Source organism: Eutrigla gurnardus (genome assembly GCF_963514095.1).
Source record: "Eutrigla gurnardus genome assembly, chromosome: 23".
Lineage (NCBI taxonomy): Eukaryota > Metazoa > Chordata > Actinopteri > Perciformes > Triglidae > Eutrigla > Eutrigla gurnardus.
Window position 1 is genome coordinate 15076639 of NC_139934.1, and position 20458 is coordinate 15097096.

Sequence of the window (20458 nt, forward strand, 5' to 3'; positions counted from 1 at the left end):
GTCGCCCCATCGATCAAGCAGGTTCACACTGATATAAAACAGAGTCAGACAGGGCAACGCTTGTGACCAGAAACTGCATCTATGAGTCACCGGCATCGCAGTGGTTGTCCAATCACATTTCCATTGCAAATGACACTCTGTAATTGGAGAATATCACCCAAATGTCAGAGCTGCATATGCCTGGAAGGAAGCCTGTATTTGATTGTTTTGGAAAACAGGTTTTGCACATTTAAAGAGTGTTACTATATTGTGTCTTTCCTAAAATCGATTTGCAAGTATGACGAAAAATAGCATGACTCAATCTGGAGATGCTAGACAAGGTGTAGAATAAAGAGATTTCTGTTGAACAACCTGAGTCCTGCAGGCTGGGTGGGCTGTTGGCCGGCGGAGGGAAGCTGTAGGATCTGGCCTGGAGGCCTGGCGGCGTCTCGTGGCTTATGCTCTTCGTCCTCTTCCGGCACTCTACAGCCAGGCGGCTCCGGCAGGCTTTGTGGCAGTTCACCCCGCAGGCTGTCGCAGGAGCGTTCATGTGGCGGGAGAAAGACGGCGGCAGAGAGAGGTGGCGGGAGAGGAGGAGGGGGCGACGGGGTCGGAGGAGGGGGAGGGAGAGTCGCCGAGAGAGGAGGCGAGATGGGGAGAAGAAGGGGGAAGATGGGGAGCGGGGTGGAGAGAGAGGGACAGGGTCAGCCAGAGGGACGGGTGCAAACAGAAATATAGGGGCGAACGGAAGCGCCAGTGGCGACAGGAAGGAGCCTCGACACGGCATGCAGACGCACGAACACTGGCACAAACACGCGCCGAGGCCGACCGAGCCCGACAACAAGTCTGGCAGCCAGCGGGAGTCAAAGAGGAGAGGAGCGATGGGTCATTGAGAAAGGAATGCGAGTCAAAGAACCATTCACACCTCTGAAAAACATTTCAAGTTACTGTGAGAAACTTTTAACCGGTTATGAAACAGTCTCACTTTAATACGGATGCCTCCATCTGACCTACACAAGTTACCCAGACCGTCAGCGAGAACAGCTGTTCGGTATGTCATCGGCAGTGGCGGTTCTACACGGGGGCCTACAGGGGCCAGTGCCCCTGTAAAAATGTCCCAGGCCCCCCCTGTGGCCCCCCCAGAGCTGACTGAATAAGCTGACTGAATGATAAAATGAAAATGAAATAAATTGATCAAGTTATTACGATTTTATGCGCTAGCGCCAAAAGCGGAACTAATGTGACTCAGCGCTCTACACGGAATAATTAGAGCGACGCACCCAAACACTGCCTTGCCGGATGCGAGATGAGAGTGAGAACGGCAGCCACAAGTTTTGAAGAGAGGAGCTAATGTCTTGTTGCAAGAGGCGAAGGTAAGCAAAACGATTTCATCTCGTAAAGTGATTTATTGCACGTAACCGTGTTACTGTTGTTCCTCACTACGATAAGAAAATCAAGTTTGTAAATGTCTGATCTCGCTATGTTTAAATATCTAAGCAAACTCATCGAAGCAGAAGCAAATATCCGAATGTCAGTATCCTAGCTAGTTCTACGCATTGTCCTACTGTATTTAATTTCTAATTTATGATGGCACTACCTCATTGTTTCAATCAATGCACTTTATGTACAAACTAAACTTTTGTATGATTTTAATGTAAAGCAAAATTAAAGTATTTAATGTTTAAATATCATTTGTTTCCATTTTTTAATGTGCCCCTCTGATCAAACATTGGCCCCACCTTGGCCCCCCCAGTAAAATTTGTCTAGAACCGCCACTGGATCGGTGCCACCGGATCAGATTCTTCATGAAAAACAAATGATTCACTCAGACTCCAGATCTGCCGTGTCTCCATAGTCGGAGCTCCGGCAGGAGGTGGAGGCTCCTCCTCCGGCCGGGAGCAGAGCTACGACACACCGGGAACCAATACAGACAACACGCTGCTGTAGGCCTAAGCTGTAGTCCTGGGCCTGAAGGGAGGCACGGGAGAACCAGAACCAGGACTGAGCGGGGAAGACTATCAGACCCTGCTGCAATAAAATGCATAACATTTCTCCTCCAAGAGGTGCAGGGTTGTACCCTCCTCATTCATAAAAAAACGCCGACCTTGAAATGAGGTAGAAGCAATTAAAAACCTTTTCTTTTCAACGTCGCTGTGCTATTATTACCTTGGCAGCCGCCTACTCAGTGGCCATTAAACAGCCACCAAATCTGGAAGTGTAACCACTTCCACACGCGGGGTTAGGCTTACAGCAATAGTTTGGCATGTTGAAATATACACTGGCTTGTTTTCTTGGTGAGAGTTACTAATTAATTGTCAATTAAATACCAAGCTATACAGCCAGCAGCCATGTACAGCAGTTTCATATTAACAGACAACTATGAAAGTGCTTTTAAGCATCTCAGGAAGACAGTGAATATCCCAAAATATTGAGCTATTAATGCCAGTATTCTATGATATCATATCATAGGATACATTGTGACAACACACCCATTAACACACACCGCTGCCTCTCATATCAAAGTCCAAATATCCACCACCGCAAAACCACACATCCAAGCACACGCATCCAGAGGTCCCAACACACTCCTGCACTGCAAAGGGTGATCCGTTATAATTATGGCCCTGCCACTCTTTCTAGAGTACGGACTAACAATGGTAATGGGGATGAATGGCTAGAGGGCTCTCTCATTGACTTCCTGTGGTCTCATTAATGCACTGGAACACGCCAGAACACTGCCTGTCCAGCTCAGAGAGGAGATGGGAGAGTGTAGTCTAGTGTGTGTGTGTGTATACGTGTACAATGTGGTCGTGCTCCTTTCACCTCCCTGCTCCTTTTTGTCTTTTAATAACCAAGATCCTAGCACCAGAAAACCTCAAATTAAATATCACTTGAGTTCAGAAGAATATGTCTTGGTAATTAAGAAATTAGGCAGTGATGGAATAAAAATATTTTCACAGGTTGAAGACCTCAAAGGGGCTTTAATTACTCTGGTTGCCATGCAACCCAAATGTTTGCAAGCTTTTTAATCATCAATAGTCAACCTGAGATAAACCTGAATGAGCGGGGACGCAGTTAATGGCGAGAATAAGAGCGGACAAGAGAGAGAGTTTGTCGTTTAAATGCTTGTTTTTCAAGAGAAGATGAAGAAAATTAATTCATTCCATCACACAAGGACTCACATGCAGGTCTCATGCTATCATTGACACAGCAATACTCAGTGTTGGTGAGTAACCAGTTGCATGTAACGATCGTTATGGAATTAAACTACAACATAAACGTTACTGCAATCTGTATGAAATATGTAATTAAATGACAGTTACAAAGATGCATCCTTTCGCCGTGCAGGATTGTCTTCTTAGGGCATATTTCCAGACTCAGCAAAGCCGTTGGGACCAATTTGAGTGTAACACCATCGATGGTCGGATGGCTTACAAGGAGCTGTCTCTACAGCCAGACACACTCTATTCATTTGGCAGTATGGACCCAAATATATTTTTTTAATGGTTCCCTTATTTGTAATCGCTCCGCCTCTTGTCTGCCAACAGACCAATCAATGTGGCCACACAAGTACGCCAGTGTAAAGCTTGTTTATCAGCTTTATTGCTCAGTTCAAAACATTTGTTCTAAAAGCAACTCAATCATATTTAAAGCTATGGTCTATGATTTGGAATATAAAAAAAATACATTCAGTCCATCAGCCGTAGGCCTGCATAGAAATTGACCAATGGGAGCCATTGCTCCGGAAGGCTCCCATTGGCTCCAATCCCCTCGTCTCCCCTGCTCCTCGTATTCCCGCCTTGTCGAATCATGGAACACTGAGGGCCTCCCCTCCTTGGTTGGGGGGCTTTTTTCAAATCTGTCTCAGAGGCTCAACTGATTTTCAGAATGTAGACCATTAAGTGTCATTCAGTAATTCAAATAGTTACTTTACTTTTTTAAGCAATCAGTAACTCATTTAATTTCAAAAGTAACCTTCATAACTGAACAAAAGGAACGCACTCAGACAGACAGCTTTAAACAGCAACTGAAAATAAGGTGTTCACCAGCTGACACGGCAATGAAACACTGTTTCTTCTCCTGTTCATGAAGCTGAGCTGTAGTTAAAGACTCCTTCAGATGTAACTTTGCATTATTAGCATCTTAGTTTTCCAAACTCTTCACAGTCGGCATCTGCAGGGATACATACGCGGTGTGAGTTATTTAGTGTCCCGAACGTCTGCAGATTATCACCACTTCATTTTTTTATTTTTATTTTTTAGCATCCCGTCCACGGAGGGGAAATAAACAAGCTGTTGGAGTGCGTGTTTTCCAGACTAATGAGGAGGTTTGCCCGTTTGCATGTAGAAATGTGAAATGAACCATCTTCTTCAAACACTGCCCTACTGGGAGCCGTGGAAGGGTAAATAATAGTGCATTGTGTGGTCTCAGTTGATTGGAGCTTATCCAGCTGGTAGTGACCAGAGTGGTGTGTCTGTGTGTGTGTGTGTGTGTGTGTGTGTGTGTGTGTGTGTGTGTGTGTGTGTGTGTGTGTGTGTGTGTGTGTGTGTGTGTCTGTGTGTGTGTGTGTGTGTGTGTGTGGACATACGCTTAAAGAGTATGCTTTATTTGCCGTGGTTCCTGTGTTGATGACATTTACTCAGCACTTCAACTCTGGATCGACAGAGGCTGTGTGTGTGTGTGTGTGTGTGTGTGTGTGTGTGTGTGTGTGTGTGTGTGTGTGTGTGTGTGTGTGTGTGTGTGTGAGACGGATGGGGAAATCGATGGTGTCAAAAAGAATCGTTAACTCTTTGAAGGCTACACCCTTGTGTGGGGAACACACACCCATCCGCAGACCTGGAATCAGATCTAAATGCATCGCTCTCTTACCTTTACACTTGTAGCCTTGCTTGTAGAAGCCCCATATCTGCAAAGAGCCAGAGGGGAATAAAAGGGCAGGGTGTAAATGAGGATGTGGTTTCATCTCCATGAAGGCAAGAAGATATCAGAATCATCAGGGTCAACATTTACATGTGAACATATTATATTTCTAGCCGCTGCACTTTCAAACATTGGAGTATTTAGGAGTTTAAAGTTGGAGATGATATTTCAGAATCTAGTAGAAAGTATTTCATTTTAACATAAGGACAGGAAACCTAACCGTTGCAGAGAATAATAAATACAGCTGGTAAAAATATTGAGAATGGAGAAATAGGATTTTTACACAAATAATAATGATAATATGAATAGATTTCTGATCATCTTTCCTCCGAATGCCCTGTTTATTGCTGCACACAACCAAGTACATTTGCTAAAGTATTGCACTTGAGCACAAATTCAAGGTACTTGAGTATTTCCATTTTATGCAGCTTTCTATTTCTCCTCCATCTCAGGGAGAAATATACTGGAGTTACTTAGCAGATGGCCGTTTTCTATGACTATGTATCACCAGATGTGTTGATGTTGAATGTTTGTGATAAACTAAAGGATGAAGTGTTCTTTTATGTGGTGAGAGCATTCTCCTTCTCCTTCGGCTAAATAAACCCTTTAAAAAGCCTCTCAGATCAGCAGGAAAAAGCTGTAAACGGGGCTGTTTTTAGAGCTATGTGGTTCTCACAGGACAGCAATGCTACAAACATGGTGAGTCATAGAATATCAACACAACAGTATATAAAGGAGTTTAAAAAAAACAGCAGTAAAATGCAGCATACACATTAATGCAGGTTTGACACACTAGCTTCAATAGTGGTTTTGCATGGTCGCAAATGTTATAGAGTTTACATCAAAGTTAGGCCATAAAATGTGAGATTTATTTCCTCCTTCTCAGAAACCATTAACGTCTGTTAATTTCACTACCGTGTAAAAATCAGCAGGACATCGAATGTACAAAGTTATGAGGTGTACAACACGGTTAGCCGCACAAACACAACTTTTAAAGGACTTCTTCCCTTTGCAAACGTAAATGTTGTGCATGTGCCGTGTTTTGCCAGCCGCCTTCGAATGCACCGGCGAGTCTCTAATCGCTCGTGAACGCTGAACTGAATTAATAGAAACCAATAACCGCCCGAAGGGAAGGAAGTGCATCTAAAAAGTCGTGCTTTGGGAAATCGCTCGGCAGTAAAGAGGAAGTATACACTGTTAGCGGTTAATGGGCTAAAACACTTTAAACCCCCCCAACCCCCCCGTGTAGCTCCCGTCTTGATATACGGCATTGATGCTGAGGCAACCAGGGCGGATGAAGGAAGGGGGGGCACAATGGAACAGAGAGAGGCTGAGAGAGGAGGTCGGCGGGCCGAGGGGCGGCGGGGGTTAGGAGATCAAGCGAGTGCACAGACAGTGGGGGGAACAATGACATGAAAGGGCCGAGCTGGAGATCACACACTGCACTGGCACATCTGAGGAGGCACAAAATATCCTGACCTCTGCTCACACACACACACAACCTCCAGTACACGCATGCATGGAAAACACACACACAAACAAATGACACACACGGCGAGCTACAGTTGGTACTCGCAGCTCTGCCTTGACCTTTGCTGCCTCTGTGCACCCAAAAAAACAAGGCACCACTAACAGGAGCTGAATGCACACACACCCTTGTATATCTGTCAGTTTACTGTAAAGTTTTAGCAAAGTAATCTAGAAACGATGTGGCACTGTGCTACTTTCCCTGGTAGCACTGACACATTTATTATTAAAGATGCACTCTGGGAAATATTGAAGTGTATATTTTTTGTCGTTTTTTGCTTGTGTAAGAGTGGTCATCATAAGACCATCATAAGACGCATTGGGGCCACTGTAGTAAACAAAAAAAAACAGAGCCGAGAAAGGTGGGCGATATTCTGAGAAAAAAAAAATTGGAAATTCGCGACTTTATAAAGTCGCTAATTTGCTACTAGCGGTAGCTTTCACTTGTTGTCATAGCAACAGAAAAACTTCCTGTCAAGTAATGTGTTTACTTTTACTTTGAAAATATGCAACTTTATAAAGTAGCAAATTTGTTCCTTTATAAAATCTTTTTTTTCTCTGCATATTGCCCGCCTCTCTCGGCTCCGTTTTTTATTTTATTTTTTTCTACAGTGGCCCCAATACACCATCGTACAATCAGCATTTTGAATGAAGGACAATGTTTTTTTTGTCACGTAAATAACTTTTGCATTCTCACTATCTTTTCCTACCAGACTTTAACACTGCCAACAATCACACATGGCCTCTTCCTGCTTCCTGAAGAGCAGATAAACAGACACAGCGAGGAGTTTCCACTTAACGTTGTCAAATTCATGTAACATGTCTGGCAGTGAGCTCCCGCCTTATTGTGAGATGATGAAAATGAGCGTCTCTCAGGACACTTTGACAAATCAACCATTCAATATCAAAAAGAAGCACAACATGTGCAGAGTTCATTGAAATGAGAAATAATTGAAATATGATTGTTGAGAGAGTCTCCAGAGTTTAGCCTCTTTGTATTTTCGGGCATTTTTTGTTGATTATAATAACACGTTTCTTTCTCCATTAGAAGTCTGTTCATCTTGTACTTTACAATCTAATAATGAATCACATTCCTGCGTGTTCATCTTCAGAAAATCCTTCTTTTAGGCCTGTGTAGTGTGTAGTGAATTTGGATGTAAATCCTAGTGTTTATTTATCTATTTTTCTGTTAAACATGAAACTGCCTAAAAGTTAGCTTAGCATATCAACTGGAAAAAGAGGGGTGAGACAGCTAGCCTTATTCTGTCCAAAGGTCAATCGAATTTCCCTCTCAATCTCACAAATGAATAAAATTATAATTATCTTGTTCAGTCTTGTTGTCACTGCTAGCTGTTTCCCACCCACTACCAGTCGTTATGCTAAGCTAACTGTCGGAGACAATTGTGTTTCGTTACAGGGACTGGACACGGATCGTTTTTTGGCACACTCAGCAGGATACATGTTCAAGTGTTGTTTACAAGTGCTGGTTTGAATGAAGCTAAATGCACATAATACATAAAAGGAACACTTGAAATTAATCTGTAGGTGTAATAACCTGAAAGAGCAATAAATGTGCCTGCTTTTGTTGCTTTATTGTCTAGACAGCCATTTTCCCCGCTGACATAATTTCCAAATACTCTGTCGGGTTGAGAAGAAGAAACAAGAGATTTTGAGGGCTGATTGTTCCTCTGTGAAGCTTAACTGTCAAATAACCAAAGAGATTTATGCATCGCTCTGCAATCTCTGATCTCAAAGTGCTTTGAGCCCCTAGAAACTGCTGGTCAGATAAGATCACTTCTCTAACAGCTGTTCTGCATCTGTCGCTGAACTTCCGGAGAAATGTTATCACTTTTTTCTGCATCTGCAAATAAGTCAGGCTGTCTGAAGCTCACCTCAATACAATGTTTTTGACTTTATACCTTCAAGCATTTCATTTCACAGTTTGTTTTTCATCTCTCCACATTAAAGGATCACAGATTAAGGATGCTGATGAGGAGATTTGAGCATAAAAGGGTGAAAAAGATCACACTGGATCATCTTTTCTGGTTTTGCCCCAAACTCAAGAGTTTCTAGGATGCCGTTTTTTTTTTTATTCGTACAGCAACAAATCCAGCAGACGGCTAATCCCCGACAGTCTCCCTGTGATATTGGGTTAATCCAGTCCTCTTTGACTCTCCCCTCAACATTACAACAAGCCCTGGTAGTCACAGCAAAGGGGGTTATCCTGAGGGGGCGGAAACCAGTTTCAAAATGGCCGAATGACATGGTTTCTTCTACATGGTAGAATTTGCTTTATTGAACAATATTAGGAGGGACAGGTGTCAACCTGGGAACTAATTGTATTGACTGTATCTCTTGCTGATCCTCAATCCACATTTCAGCTATTGTACAGATTGACATGCAAGTGTGTTTTATTTATGTATTTGTTTTTTGTCTTGTAAAAGTGAAGAATTTCATGAAGAAAACATTTGTTTTCAAATAGTGGTCTGAGCCTCCAGCTAGAAACTTGCTGTCCCAAGATGCAAAAAGAACTCACACGATCCGTGATGTGTCTTCTCGCTTTGTGCTTTTAGTAAAACACCTCTGTGTTAATTAATTAGGATGTAAGGCCACAGGGGGCCGCAGGCTGAACGGCATCAGATTATGAAGATCCAAGTGAGACGCTGGAGGTGAGTGAACTCTGCAGTGTTTACAGGAGGACGGGCTCGGCTTCTACAGTGTGGGTTGTTTCTTTTTTTTAATAGACAAGTGCTGAAAAATGGGCTGCGGGAATATATTATTTTTGCTCAGGAGCCAAGGGGAAAAGCACAAAGCAGCCTGAAGAGGAAGTGTCTAGCTTATCTACCTCTGCCACACACACACACACACACATACACACATTTTGAAAGGAAGAAGCATGCTGCCTTATCTTTCCCGACTCTCTATTCGGAGTTTCCCCTCATCAAAGTATGAAAAAAACAGCTTCCCCTCGTCCAATATGTGTGTGAGTGTTGATGAAAAGTCTAAACATGCTTCTCCTCTGAGTGGTCTCCTTCTAGGTTCTCTTCATATACAGCATAGAGAAATTAATGGGATGTCATCTGGGAGTCTGCAGTTGTATATGAGGGCCTGTCCCTGTTCCCAGTGCTGACTCACTGCTTCTAAATAACAGAGAGCTCCTTGGGGGGACTTTGGGGAATGTTAAGGTCCAGAGGACACACACAAACACACAAACACAAAGCTGCCACAGATGGAGGTTATTATCTCTCCCATATTTCTCAGAATGCATTGGCATTGCCCTGACCCGACGGTAGGAGCGCAACTGGCTTTTGACCTCTTCTCCCCAACAACGACACGTGCAATCGGAGAAATCGATGCATTTGAAAACAAAAACAAATCATTATTTGACCTTTTGCGGGAGCCCGAAGGGTTTGTAAATCATATAGCTGATTCTGTATTTAAATTATCTTGCACATGACTCATTTTTGGGGGGATTATAAGTGAGGTAATACACAAGCAGAAAACATGATTACAAGTGAGCGGTGGGCGTTTACTCACAAAGCCGGCGCAGTGCTCACAGAACGTGGGCTTGACGTAGGTGGCCTCGGTGAACGTGTGGATGAATCCCATCTTGCAGTTCAGCAGAGAGCTGGCTTTCATGAAGTAGTCGATCATCTCGTCGCGGCTGATCTTCCCGTCTCTGCGAGAGACAAAAAGGCGTGACGTTGTGTCGACTGCATAGATTTTACAGCTATGAATAATTTCGTAAAGAGGCTCACTGGTTCTTGTCCAGCTCTCCAAACTTGCTGAGGTACGGGAAGTTGTTCCTGATCGCTTCAAATTCATCCCTGGAGATGTGGCCGTCCCCGTCCGAGTCGAAGTTCTTGAAGACCGACTGTGAACATGAGGGTTGTGGAGGTTAGGGGGGATTATCGTTTTCTCCCCCAAATGAATGAATAAATGACTTTGTGTTATGATGCTCTGCTCACGTTAAATATACTGTTTATGGATTTGTTTCAAGGGCACCGTTCTCTCTACTCCATAGGTTATGCTCGGTTGATGACCATTGGTTGACCACTACTTTTAAAAATGAATTGTGGGTCAAAGCCCAAGTAAGGTTGTGAGGTGTGCGTTAACATTTCCTCTTTAAAGCTACAGCTGGTACCTTTAAAAAAAATAACTTCCCTGTCTCATCTACTGTCAAGATATAGTGACAGCTCTCTCTTTCTCTCTGCTCCTTTTCATTTCTGCCTCAAATCTCCAAAAATCACACTAAAAAGAAATGAAAAGAATCCTTACGGCGCCCATGCATTATAGATATCGCCTCATTAGTTTTAAAAGGATTCTCAACCCACAGGGAATTATGTGAACTTTCAATTACAGCCACAAAAAAAAACAAAAAAAACATAAAACATCACCAGAAAATGGAGTTATATATTTTCAGATGAGCGTCCCAGCCTTAGTCATCAAGGTAAAGATCACTAACTATATGGCCAAACAGCTGAGAGGACTTTGTAGTTATCATGTGAGGAGGAATGTTCAGGAGTAGACAAACTCACCTCCACCATCTTCTCTATGTGTTTCTTGATGATCGTCGGGTCGGCGTTGGGCTTCACCGACACAGCCCACTCATCGATCATGGTGGGCTTGGGGTCAGCCGCGGGGGCGGGGCTGGAGTTCTGCTACAGCCAATGAGAAACCAAAGATGGAGAGATCAGTATCAGCCCAGGGAGGCAGAAGCCGTCATCTTGCAAAGAGAAGGAAAGACAGCTGCTGTAGACGGCACCAGTCAGGATTCATCAAAGTGTTCTTCTCACCGCTGGCTTGCGAGGTTCCCTTTGTAGAGACATCTGGTAGATCTCCTCCTCTGTGTGGTACTGGTCCAGAGACACCTGCACAGCATGGCACACTCAATGACCCAATCTCTAGATTTGACGTTTCAGTGGGTTCAGCATCCACTACAGTCCAGGATGAATCACCATATATTTCACACATTTCACATCATTATCGGGGATTTTACTTGAGAGAACGTCTTAATACTCAATACTTAACAGAGTAACTGAGCAGCAGGCTGAAAAACAAAGTGAAAGTTTCAAAATGCAGCACCGCTGGGTATGCTGGGTATGCTGGGTATGCTGGTTATGCTGGTTATGCTGGGTATGCAGGGTATGCAGGGTATGTGCTCTGTTGCACCTGTAACCATACTCATTACCACCCTACTCAGTACTGACACAACCTGAAGTACACTTCTACATAGCTTCAGCATGAGAGGTTGAATAGAATGTCACCGCCAAAATAATCACCCGTCGCATGGAATCCTACTGTGTTTATTTAATTGCATTAAACAGATCAAAAAAGGATGCTGAAATGATTACATGATGGCGAGGATTTGTAGTCTTCTGAATGGAGTTTGGCTCGAGCAGAGCTAGGCTATGCTAATACTGTAGCTGCTGTAACAATTGACATCATCAACACATAAATACGGCAACACTGTTGTCTGTCATTTATACACACACATTTCTGCACATAGTTCTGTTTGGTCTCTGGACTAATATGTAGAGCTCTGGTTGACCACCACAGGAGACAATAGCGTTTCCTCCATTTCGGATTCAGCAACGTCAGGACGACAGGAGGAAAAACTCCGATAGCTTTTCACGACACAGCATCTCCGTTCACGGTGGAGGCATGTGAGGAAAACAAAGTTTTCTGGAAGAATTCCAGGTAGCAGGGTGAGTCACTGATATACAAAGTAATCCAACTGAAGTGTGCAAAACAAACAGGGACGTTCGGAGGTGTTAAAATATTCCTAAATCCTCAAACAAGACAGAGGTTGCAGTCAAGAATAATCACAGAATAATCTCTTCATTTGCAGCATTCATCTCCACCACATAATAAATATATTCCTGCTCAGATTCCAGGCAAAAGCAGCAGTTTAGAGTCCGTCGTCCAACATCCACAACCCTTTATTTTCTATTTAACACAAATGTCTTCTCATACAAAGACCTTTTCATTCCAGGAATTAAGTACAGCCTTTTTTGTTTTAATTAGCACCATCTATTTACTTAACATGTTGCAGTAAACTGCCACATGTAATCATCCAGTGTATCTGACTATGAACTGATCTCACTGTGATTGTGTTTCCTGGGTTTAATTGACTTGAAACGCTTGAAATTCTCGTTTAGCCTTCTGACGTATTGAAGCTTACGGTATTTCACTGAGAAGGTTAACTGCAACCTTTCCAACACATCAGAAATAATTACGTCTACGTCTCTAGAAAGCCAGTTGAGTAGGACTCAAAAAGGAGGAAAGTAGTATTGTAAAAGCTGCAGGTGCTGAGATTATTTTTGAAGGATTTATTGACTTCCTTTCTCCTCGCTCTCCTTCAATTTACTCAAGGTAGATCAACTCCAATAAGCACCGGCATAAGATAATTAGGTATCGACTCTGTCCACCAAACTTCCCTTCTGCACCTCAGCTCCAAAACCTGTCAAGTTGTTTTCGTTTATTCCCACGGAAGAAATAAAGGGGGAAACCAGCTGCAATCTCACACCGACACCTGAGCGACCCGTCTCCCGGGATTGTTTGAATACAGAGAGCTTCTCCAATTCAGGTGCCTCTTATCTGCATCTGCCAAAAAATAAATACTCGCACACACTCCGGGGTTTAGTGTGAAGTGCGTAAACACCTCCCCAGCTTCCATGCTGAAGTGCTGGCGGCAACAGACCTGAGATCAGTCTCACTCAGTATTCCCGGTTCGAGAGCTCTCACTGAAGGCTGTTACTCAAAATGTGCAGTGTCATTTTAACACATTTTCAAATTATCTTTTTCCGACATCATTATATATGGCAAGGTAACTGATTCCTTCCTGGTGGTGTGTGATGATTGATGGGAGTGTGATATAAACATCAGGTGTAATATAAGGTGAGGGAGAGAGCAATGTACCAGCCGAGACAGGTAATAGTCCATGGAGAAAGTAGCAAATGACTGGAATGTTTATACTTTTACAATGTATGACACAATATATTAAGTCACCTCTTATCATAAAAGCCTTTCTTGTAAAAGTGTTGAGATGTAATAGGAGACATCTTCTTTCAGGTTTTTTTTCAAAGGCAAAGTGCTCTGACAACAAAAGCCCTCTGGTCTTTAATCAGGATTCAGGAAGGGACGCAAGGTTTTAGTGCAGGGTAACAATTTAAAGTTCAGTGAGCTTCTATAAAGAGATGCTGAGTCATGGATCTGGACTCTCTGTCCTGCATGAATCCTAAACGTGGAACTTGGCAACCACTAACAGTTAGAGTTACAGCATTGAACAACCGTGTAGAAGGAAATGCATTCTTTAATCTTCTCTGTATCACTGAATGTTTTGTAGTTAAAAGGCGGGAGAGTTATTTTGGACTGTTCCTTTAAAGGGGCAGTCCACCGATTTTAGTTTCATTGACTTCGATAATGATCACATACCAACATCTATTTGACCACTCCGGACTGAATCTGTTTCAGACAACTGAGAGCTTGAAGGTTCGTGCTTTGAATGCTTTAATTACATAAAGTCTGCCCTTTGTCTGTACACAGATTTGGTCCCAGCTGGCTAATGTACAGTCTATCTGACCACAAGCCAATCAAATCCCAGGGAACGAAAGTAAAACAGACGCTGGCTGGACACGGTGTTTCTTCCTCAAAGTTTTCACTCCTACTTCACTGCTGTCTGGTAGGCTAATGAGTGCTTCTGAATTCTGCACTTCATGATGGATAGCAAACTCACAGCAGCTGATTCAGGACCTGGTTTTACCTGAGCCAAGCTCTTGGATGCTGCACACATACATTCCCCCCCTGCACTCACCGTTAACAGGTTGAGCAGGTCCATGTTGGCATCGACGTGAGGCGGTGTGGTCTGGATCAGGGCCAGCTCTTGAAGGATGGTGTACAGCTGTTGGGTCTTGGCCAGGTTGACCCGGGTTTTCTCCTTGTCAGCCCAGTCCGGCAGCGCCACGTGCACGGCGATCAGGTCTTTCAGGTGCACCCCAAGGATGGGGAACCGGAAGCCCGAGCACTCGGCGAAGCGCTTGCGGTATTGACTGTAGTTGCCACATGACGTCACCAGTTCAATGAGGTTGTTAAAAACCTGCAGCGGGGATGGAATTCAAGGGAGGAGGAAATGGAGGAGGGTGGGATGAGCATTGGCAGCAAACAGAAAGCCTGTCTCCAGAGATTTGTTGAGCAAAAAAAAACATGACGGAAAACTTTTGCTCCAGATGGACTTACATAACCGACGACAGTGTAACTCCCCCAAAAACATGCAACTTTCCAGTTTTGTGGCTCGAGTTCTTAAAGTCACCGTGTAGGAGTAACTCGGCAGCTCGCACAGACGAGATGATTACTGAATCAAGATTTGATAGCTAAGTTCACCAACATGCAGTGAACGTCGGCGACAGGCAAGAGGATGGCAGCGGATGCTTCACCTTGTTGGTCTCTGCGCTGATGTGGGCCTGTGTGTCTTTGAGGCGGGAGATGGAGCTGTTGCTGAGGCCGCCCACCACCGCCATCAGGGTGTTGAAGTTCTGCAACTGCAGCAGCTTCTGTTGACCAGAGGAAGGAAATATTAGGAGGAGATGGTGAATAAACGTGTAAGCCACTGTCAAAATGGATGGAGGAAGTAGTAGGATACACTTTATTTCTAGAGCATCTTTCACAATATAAAATGCAAATCAAATTGATTTTTACAAAAAACAGTTCTTAGAAGAGAGGACCAAAATGGGAATAAACCATCAAATAAATAAATGCATGAAATAAAATAGGAATAATACTACTAATAAATCAAGTTAATGCTTTCTGTGAAGGTTCTTAATCATCCTGGTCATCTTTGAAAGCGATACAGGCAACTAACTTTAGGTTTTTGACGTTTCGTCTCGTGGAAATGAATTGAAAGCAATCATATACAAATAGGTTTTGCGCTGTACTCAGAAGTTGCTTGTCAGATGTGTGTGTCTGTACATGTGTGCTAAGGAGAGAGAAGGTGGTACAGGCCCACATACACATCCACACATGCTAATCTGAGTAGAACAACAAGATATTTCTGAATCTAACCTGCCTGGGTCAGTCAATATGAGCTAACGCTTTGTGAATGGCACTCCGCAGGGCTGCCCTTCAGTCTGCATGGCATCTCACAGCAGTGTGTGTGTGTGTGTGTGTGTGTTGGGGCTGCCAGAGGGGATCATTTGATTCAGCTCAAACACCCTTTGGAATCTATCGGCAAAGCGGCGTAGAAGGCAGCCGGAGTGTGTTCTGGGTGAACTACATGTGTGTGTGTGTGACTGTGGGCGAGGCATGAGAATGGTTTCATTGTCAACACGCCCGGGCATTCCACTGGGCCTAGAATAAACGCTGTGTGCATGATAGGAGATGGATGCATCCTCCTGTCAACCAATTGTTATCACACAGCCGATGTGGCGACGTTTATCGCAGCCAGAAGGCACAGACGTTTGTACACAGAACATATTGTAGAATCATTTGGAATGGATCTTTTTAATGAGCATGCATGGGACGTTTCTGCATATTAAATCACATCGCGACCCCGTTCAGTCAAGAGAAAGACTGATGAACACGAGTCTCCCAACAGGGAGCTGAAATTGGATGAAAGCACCGCACCCCAAGAAATGTCTAGTATGTCGGGCCGACCTTTGAATCCGTCTGGAATCAGCCTTGATCATTTTTGTCCCTGCATGTGCTCACACTGGGCTACATTTCTAAAGCAACGTTACAAAATGGTAAGGAATTAACGGGATTCCCAGCCGGGACTTCAGTCTCTGATGTGTCCGCCCCCAAACGATCCCCCGTTCTGTATAAATGACACCCTATTGACCTCTGGGCACTATTCAAAGTGGCGAACACTGGTAATCATTATGTGGACACACTACCCACTGTTTCAACTGCCAGTATGTGAAATGTTATAAATATGAACATGTGATTTATGGACAGATTTAAAAACAATGCCTTCTTGTAACAAGACTCACTCTACAGCCACGCTAGCGCAGAGCGACCATATTTTCAAACCCCGAACCAGAAACCTTTTGCAACAGACTTTTTACATTGGTCTGTTGAACTTCTTTCTCAAAGACTGTAAATATATATTACTTTATTGATTTTTAAAAATGTTACAGCCAAAAAGGAAGCATGTAGATTCCCAAGTCTGTCAAAATAGCATTTGTTTACTCACACTTTTTCAGAAGAAATTTTAAGCTAGCCATGGTGAGAAATTAACTCACTTCCTTTTACAAAAGGAGCATGATGAGGATAATTATGAATATTAGTGGTGCTTTTGGTTTGAAACAGGATGTACAAAGTCATCCCTCTCTTCAGACTCCTTTTAATATTTGGTAACTTGACGCAGTCGCTAATAATCATGAAATGATTCTGACATAAACTGTCAATCAAGTCGTTAATGGAAGCTAAATTCATCGGTCGGACTGGGAAAGTCGTACGTAAGAAGCTCAGCATTCAGAGTCTTCGTAAACCACTAAGAGACAACGTTATCGGAAAAGCGAGCCCATGTACTTCCCACACTGTCATGTTCATGATCAGGATAACTGAACGCAACTCTCCGAGTGTGCAGAGATTCTCCCCAAGAGACGTCTCATAGATGAATGATTTGTAATTCATCTGTGGTTGCATACTGGTGATACTCATGCTGGCTTAAATACACACGTTGATATTTATTGATAACTTTATCCTGAATGTCTGCGCTGTGGTTTTGTTATAGTCTATATATATAAAATATGAAAGCGTTAAATACAGATGGACTATAAGTCCATCGTCAAACCCGAGAGATGAGAGCGAGAGACGAGAACTCTGCTTTATTGAGACACAGGGAGGCGTTCAAACCTGCTGAATAAATGATGAGACAGAAGTTTGATCTGCAGCTGAAGAGAACGACGGATGGAAAATGGGGAACAATCCAGTGGCAATATGTATGGACGAAGCATTTACATAAACACTGCAGGCTATTAGGATTCAATTATTTTTCAGCATTTTCTACGGTCGACTGATGCTGCCTCGCACAGCGGAGATGAGTGAATAGTCACATAGAAGGAGAGAGAGAGAGAGAGAGAGCCCGGTCCATCTGGCAGACCAAATGATAACATCAATACCAGGACGGCGTATAAAGGGAATGTCTCTGTAGTGAACGGATGACGATCTCAAGACATATGGGCTGGGGGCCGTATATGGCAGCGAGCTGGAAACTTTGTTTGGGGGTCGGTGGGGAGGAACCAGATTGAGTTAAGATTGGAGCCATCTTGACTTGTAGATCACCATAGATGGTTTCAGTCAATGAGCATAGCAATGAAGAGATATGCAGATAGATGGAGGAAGATAGAGGATAGTCTAACTTTCACGTAATAAACTTGGAGTAAAAAGTATGAGAACATATGATCCTTTTCCTCCAAGTTCAGTATGTTATATGGACAACTACTGGATGGATTCATTTACACTTTGGTGCAGATATTCAAGAATCATAATGCCTTTGGTCAGGCCACTAGCATGTCAAAATGTTCAAATATTTAATAAAACATCTTGCATCTCTTCTAGGTGATTTTCATTCCTTCAAATACAATTTTCATGCTCCTCCAGAGACAAATTCACAACCCTTTAGGCCCATAAAAGCCTTTGGAAGTTGCCAAAAAATGCATCATTACCCAGCAAAAGCAGGGCCTTCTTAATTCCTGGAGAAGCTTTCCCCTGACAGCAGCATTATCTTAAAGAGCTCTGGGTAGGCACTTTAATGTACTAATACCTCAAAAGACTGTTTAAATTAAATTCACTTCTTCTCACAATTCTCACACTGTGCCACTGAATGGAAACTAATACATCTTATACGTGTGTGTGTGTGTGTGTGTGTGTGTGTGTGTGTGTGTGTGTGTGTGTGTGTGTGTGTGTGTGTGTGTGTGTGCAAGACATCAAGGCCTTTCCACGTCTCTCCTTACAACCTCTCTGTGGCTGCAGGCCATCGTCTCCTCTGTGTGCTGCTACATGAACCCTGAACCCCACCCTCTGCTCTAAACAGCGTGAAGGGGCCCGCGGACAGACCTGGGCCACTCTGATGAAATGGGCGATGACGCCGGCTCTCTGCTGGGCGGTGGGCTTGCTGAGCACCATGAGCTGGATCCATTGGGAGACGCTGTTGAAAAGGGTGATGAAGCGCTCCAGGATGGGGTTATCCACGGTGCAGCCGTGCATCACAAAGCTGTGGTAGTCCTGAAACTGAACGGAGGTAGCATTAAACCGGAAAAATCCACCAAAAGTTGCATTTTTGGAAATGTAGAATAAGTGTTTTTTGGCACGGACCAATAGAGGATTATAAACACCATTGCTTAGCAACTACAATGAGCCCACAGCATGTGTAATTAAGAATTTAAAAGCTGTGAACATCACAAAAAGACAATGCTTCATCGCACACTGCAGGCAAACCAACCAAGATCTTGCAGAAGGATTTGTACTCCAGGTAGGTCAGGTGTTCAGCCAGCTCACAGGAATCAAGGTGGTCAAACAGCAGGGACATCTTCCTCTTTTTGGACACCGATGGGACACGCTGGGTCACCTGCCGCTTCCATTTATATGATGGCCTAGAAGGCACAATACGGAATATTTCATGAAAAGTTTTTTAGGAAGCATAACCATCAAACTGTTTCTACGAATGCAGAATGTAGTTCTGCTTCCAAAAAAGTCCACAATAAGTTACATATCTGTTGCGCAATGTATTCTTGTTATGGGAAAGGGAAGTGAAGTTGAGGTCACACTGAAATACATATGGGAGAAGTTTGTCTTTCTACCAGGAATCCCCTTAGGTTAAGGCAACAAACTTGGTTATTGTTGAGAAAAAGTATGTTGTGTTAAAATAGACCGTTTCTGTCAGAAACCTGTGAAAGCTAACTTCTCCAATTGCCACAGAAATTGCTTTTTTATGGGAAAAGGAGAAGTCACTGACCTCACACAGCACAGCTCAGCAAAGTCTGAGAACAGGCAATAAAAGGGCACGGCGACATAAACACCTACAGACCGAGACATTCAATCACACTGTCAACAGTACGCACAGCTTTCCGCCACCAATTCACTCACACACTGTCCAGGTCAATGAGCCGACTCTGGCGCTCGTTGCCCTCGGTGGCCAGGAGGTCTTTAAAGTCTTTGATCTGATCCTCCAGCTCCGGGCTCAGATTGAACTCTGCTGGAAACTCAGAGATCCAGTACCTGGGAGGCAGAACAAAGGGATGAAAAGATAGAATTAGAATGGAAAATAGGTGGTATAGACTTCTTTTCATCTGCACAATAATGTGACACCTGGTTTAAGACCTTTAGATTTAGTCGGGTTTAGGGGTGTGAATCTTTGGCTTAACAGCGTTTCGATTAACAATTCAGTAGTTGCCGATTTGATTCAAGGACATATTTTTTTTTTTTTTGAACAATTAACCAAAATTCTATATCCATACAAAAAATAAACAGAACACAGAATTACTTATTAACAACAACAAACAAACATTTATTCTATAAAAAGTAGTCCTGCATAATATTTTATACTGAATACAAAAATGTAATTAAACATTGCTCAGTTATTTTGAACATTTTTCAATAGACTACATGCTGGCAGGGGAGAGAGGGTCTTAAAAGTCTTAAAACTTTAATCATAATTAAGATTTAACGCATTTATATCGATTATTGGTGAAGCCAAAGCGATTCATTCTATTTATTTATTTGAGCAGATCGATTTAGTTGAATAGGTAGGACTGACGATCGATTCATCGCATGAATCGTTACACTACTAGTCGGGTTACATGATGATTACTGTTTATGAATAGCACAAGAAGAAAAAAAAAGAAAAGATTAAGATGACGTACTTGACAAGGAGGCATATTTTTGTTCGGCGCTCGGCATCGCAGCTCTCCTCTTGAGATCTTATCCCAAAGTCAAGGTGCAACTTTCCTGCAAATGTCTCTTTACAGACGTTGAAAACTGTCATCTCATTAGGATGTATTTAGACAACATTTTTCTGTCAGAAATGTATTAA

General features: G+C 43.2%; 1 protein-coding gene across 2 annotated transcripts in view; it reads right to left on the bottom strand.

Moving 5' to 3' along the window:
- Nucleotides 1–20458, bottom strand: part of LOC311008777 (RAS guanyl-releasing protein 2-like) — a 35845-nt gene that overhangs the window by 2443 nt on the left and 12944 nt on the right. The window contains exons 4-15 of one of the 2 annotated variants that reach the window (XM_084002663.1): nucleotides 20289–20345; nucleotides 19513–19644; nucleotides 18869–19019; nucleotides 18484–18657; nucleotides 14862–14978; nucleotides 14243–14524; nucleotides 11223–11297; nucleotides 10965–11084; nucleotides 10185–10300; nucleotides 9964–10105; nucleotides 4849–4885; nucleotides 352–510 (exon numbers count right to left, since the gene is read on the bottom strand). In XM_084002663.1, the coding sequence (XP_083858789.1) occupies nucleotides 352–510; nucleotides 4849–4885; nucleotides 9964–10105; nucleotides 10185–10300; nucleotides 10965–11084; nucleotides 11223–11297; nucleotides 14243–14524; nucleotides 14862–14978; nucleotides 18484–18657; nucleotides 18869–19019; nucleotides 19513–19644; nucleotides 20289–20345 (1562 nt within the window). Of the gene's footprint in view, nucleotides 1–351; nucleotides 511–4848; nucleotides 4886–9963; nucleotides 10106–10184; nucleotides 10301–10964; nucleotides 11088–11222; nucleotides 11298–14242; nucleotides 14525–14861; nucleotides 14979–18483; nucleotides 18658–18868; nucleotides 19020–19512; nucleotides 19645–20288; nucleotides 20346–20458 lie in introns of both variants that reach the window. The other variant, XM_084002662.1, reaches the window with a different exon arrangement.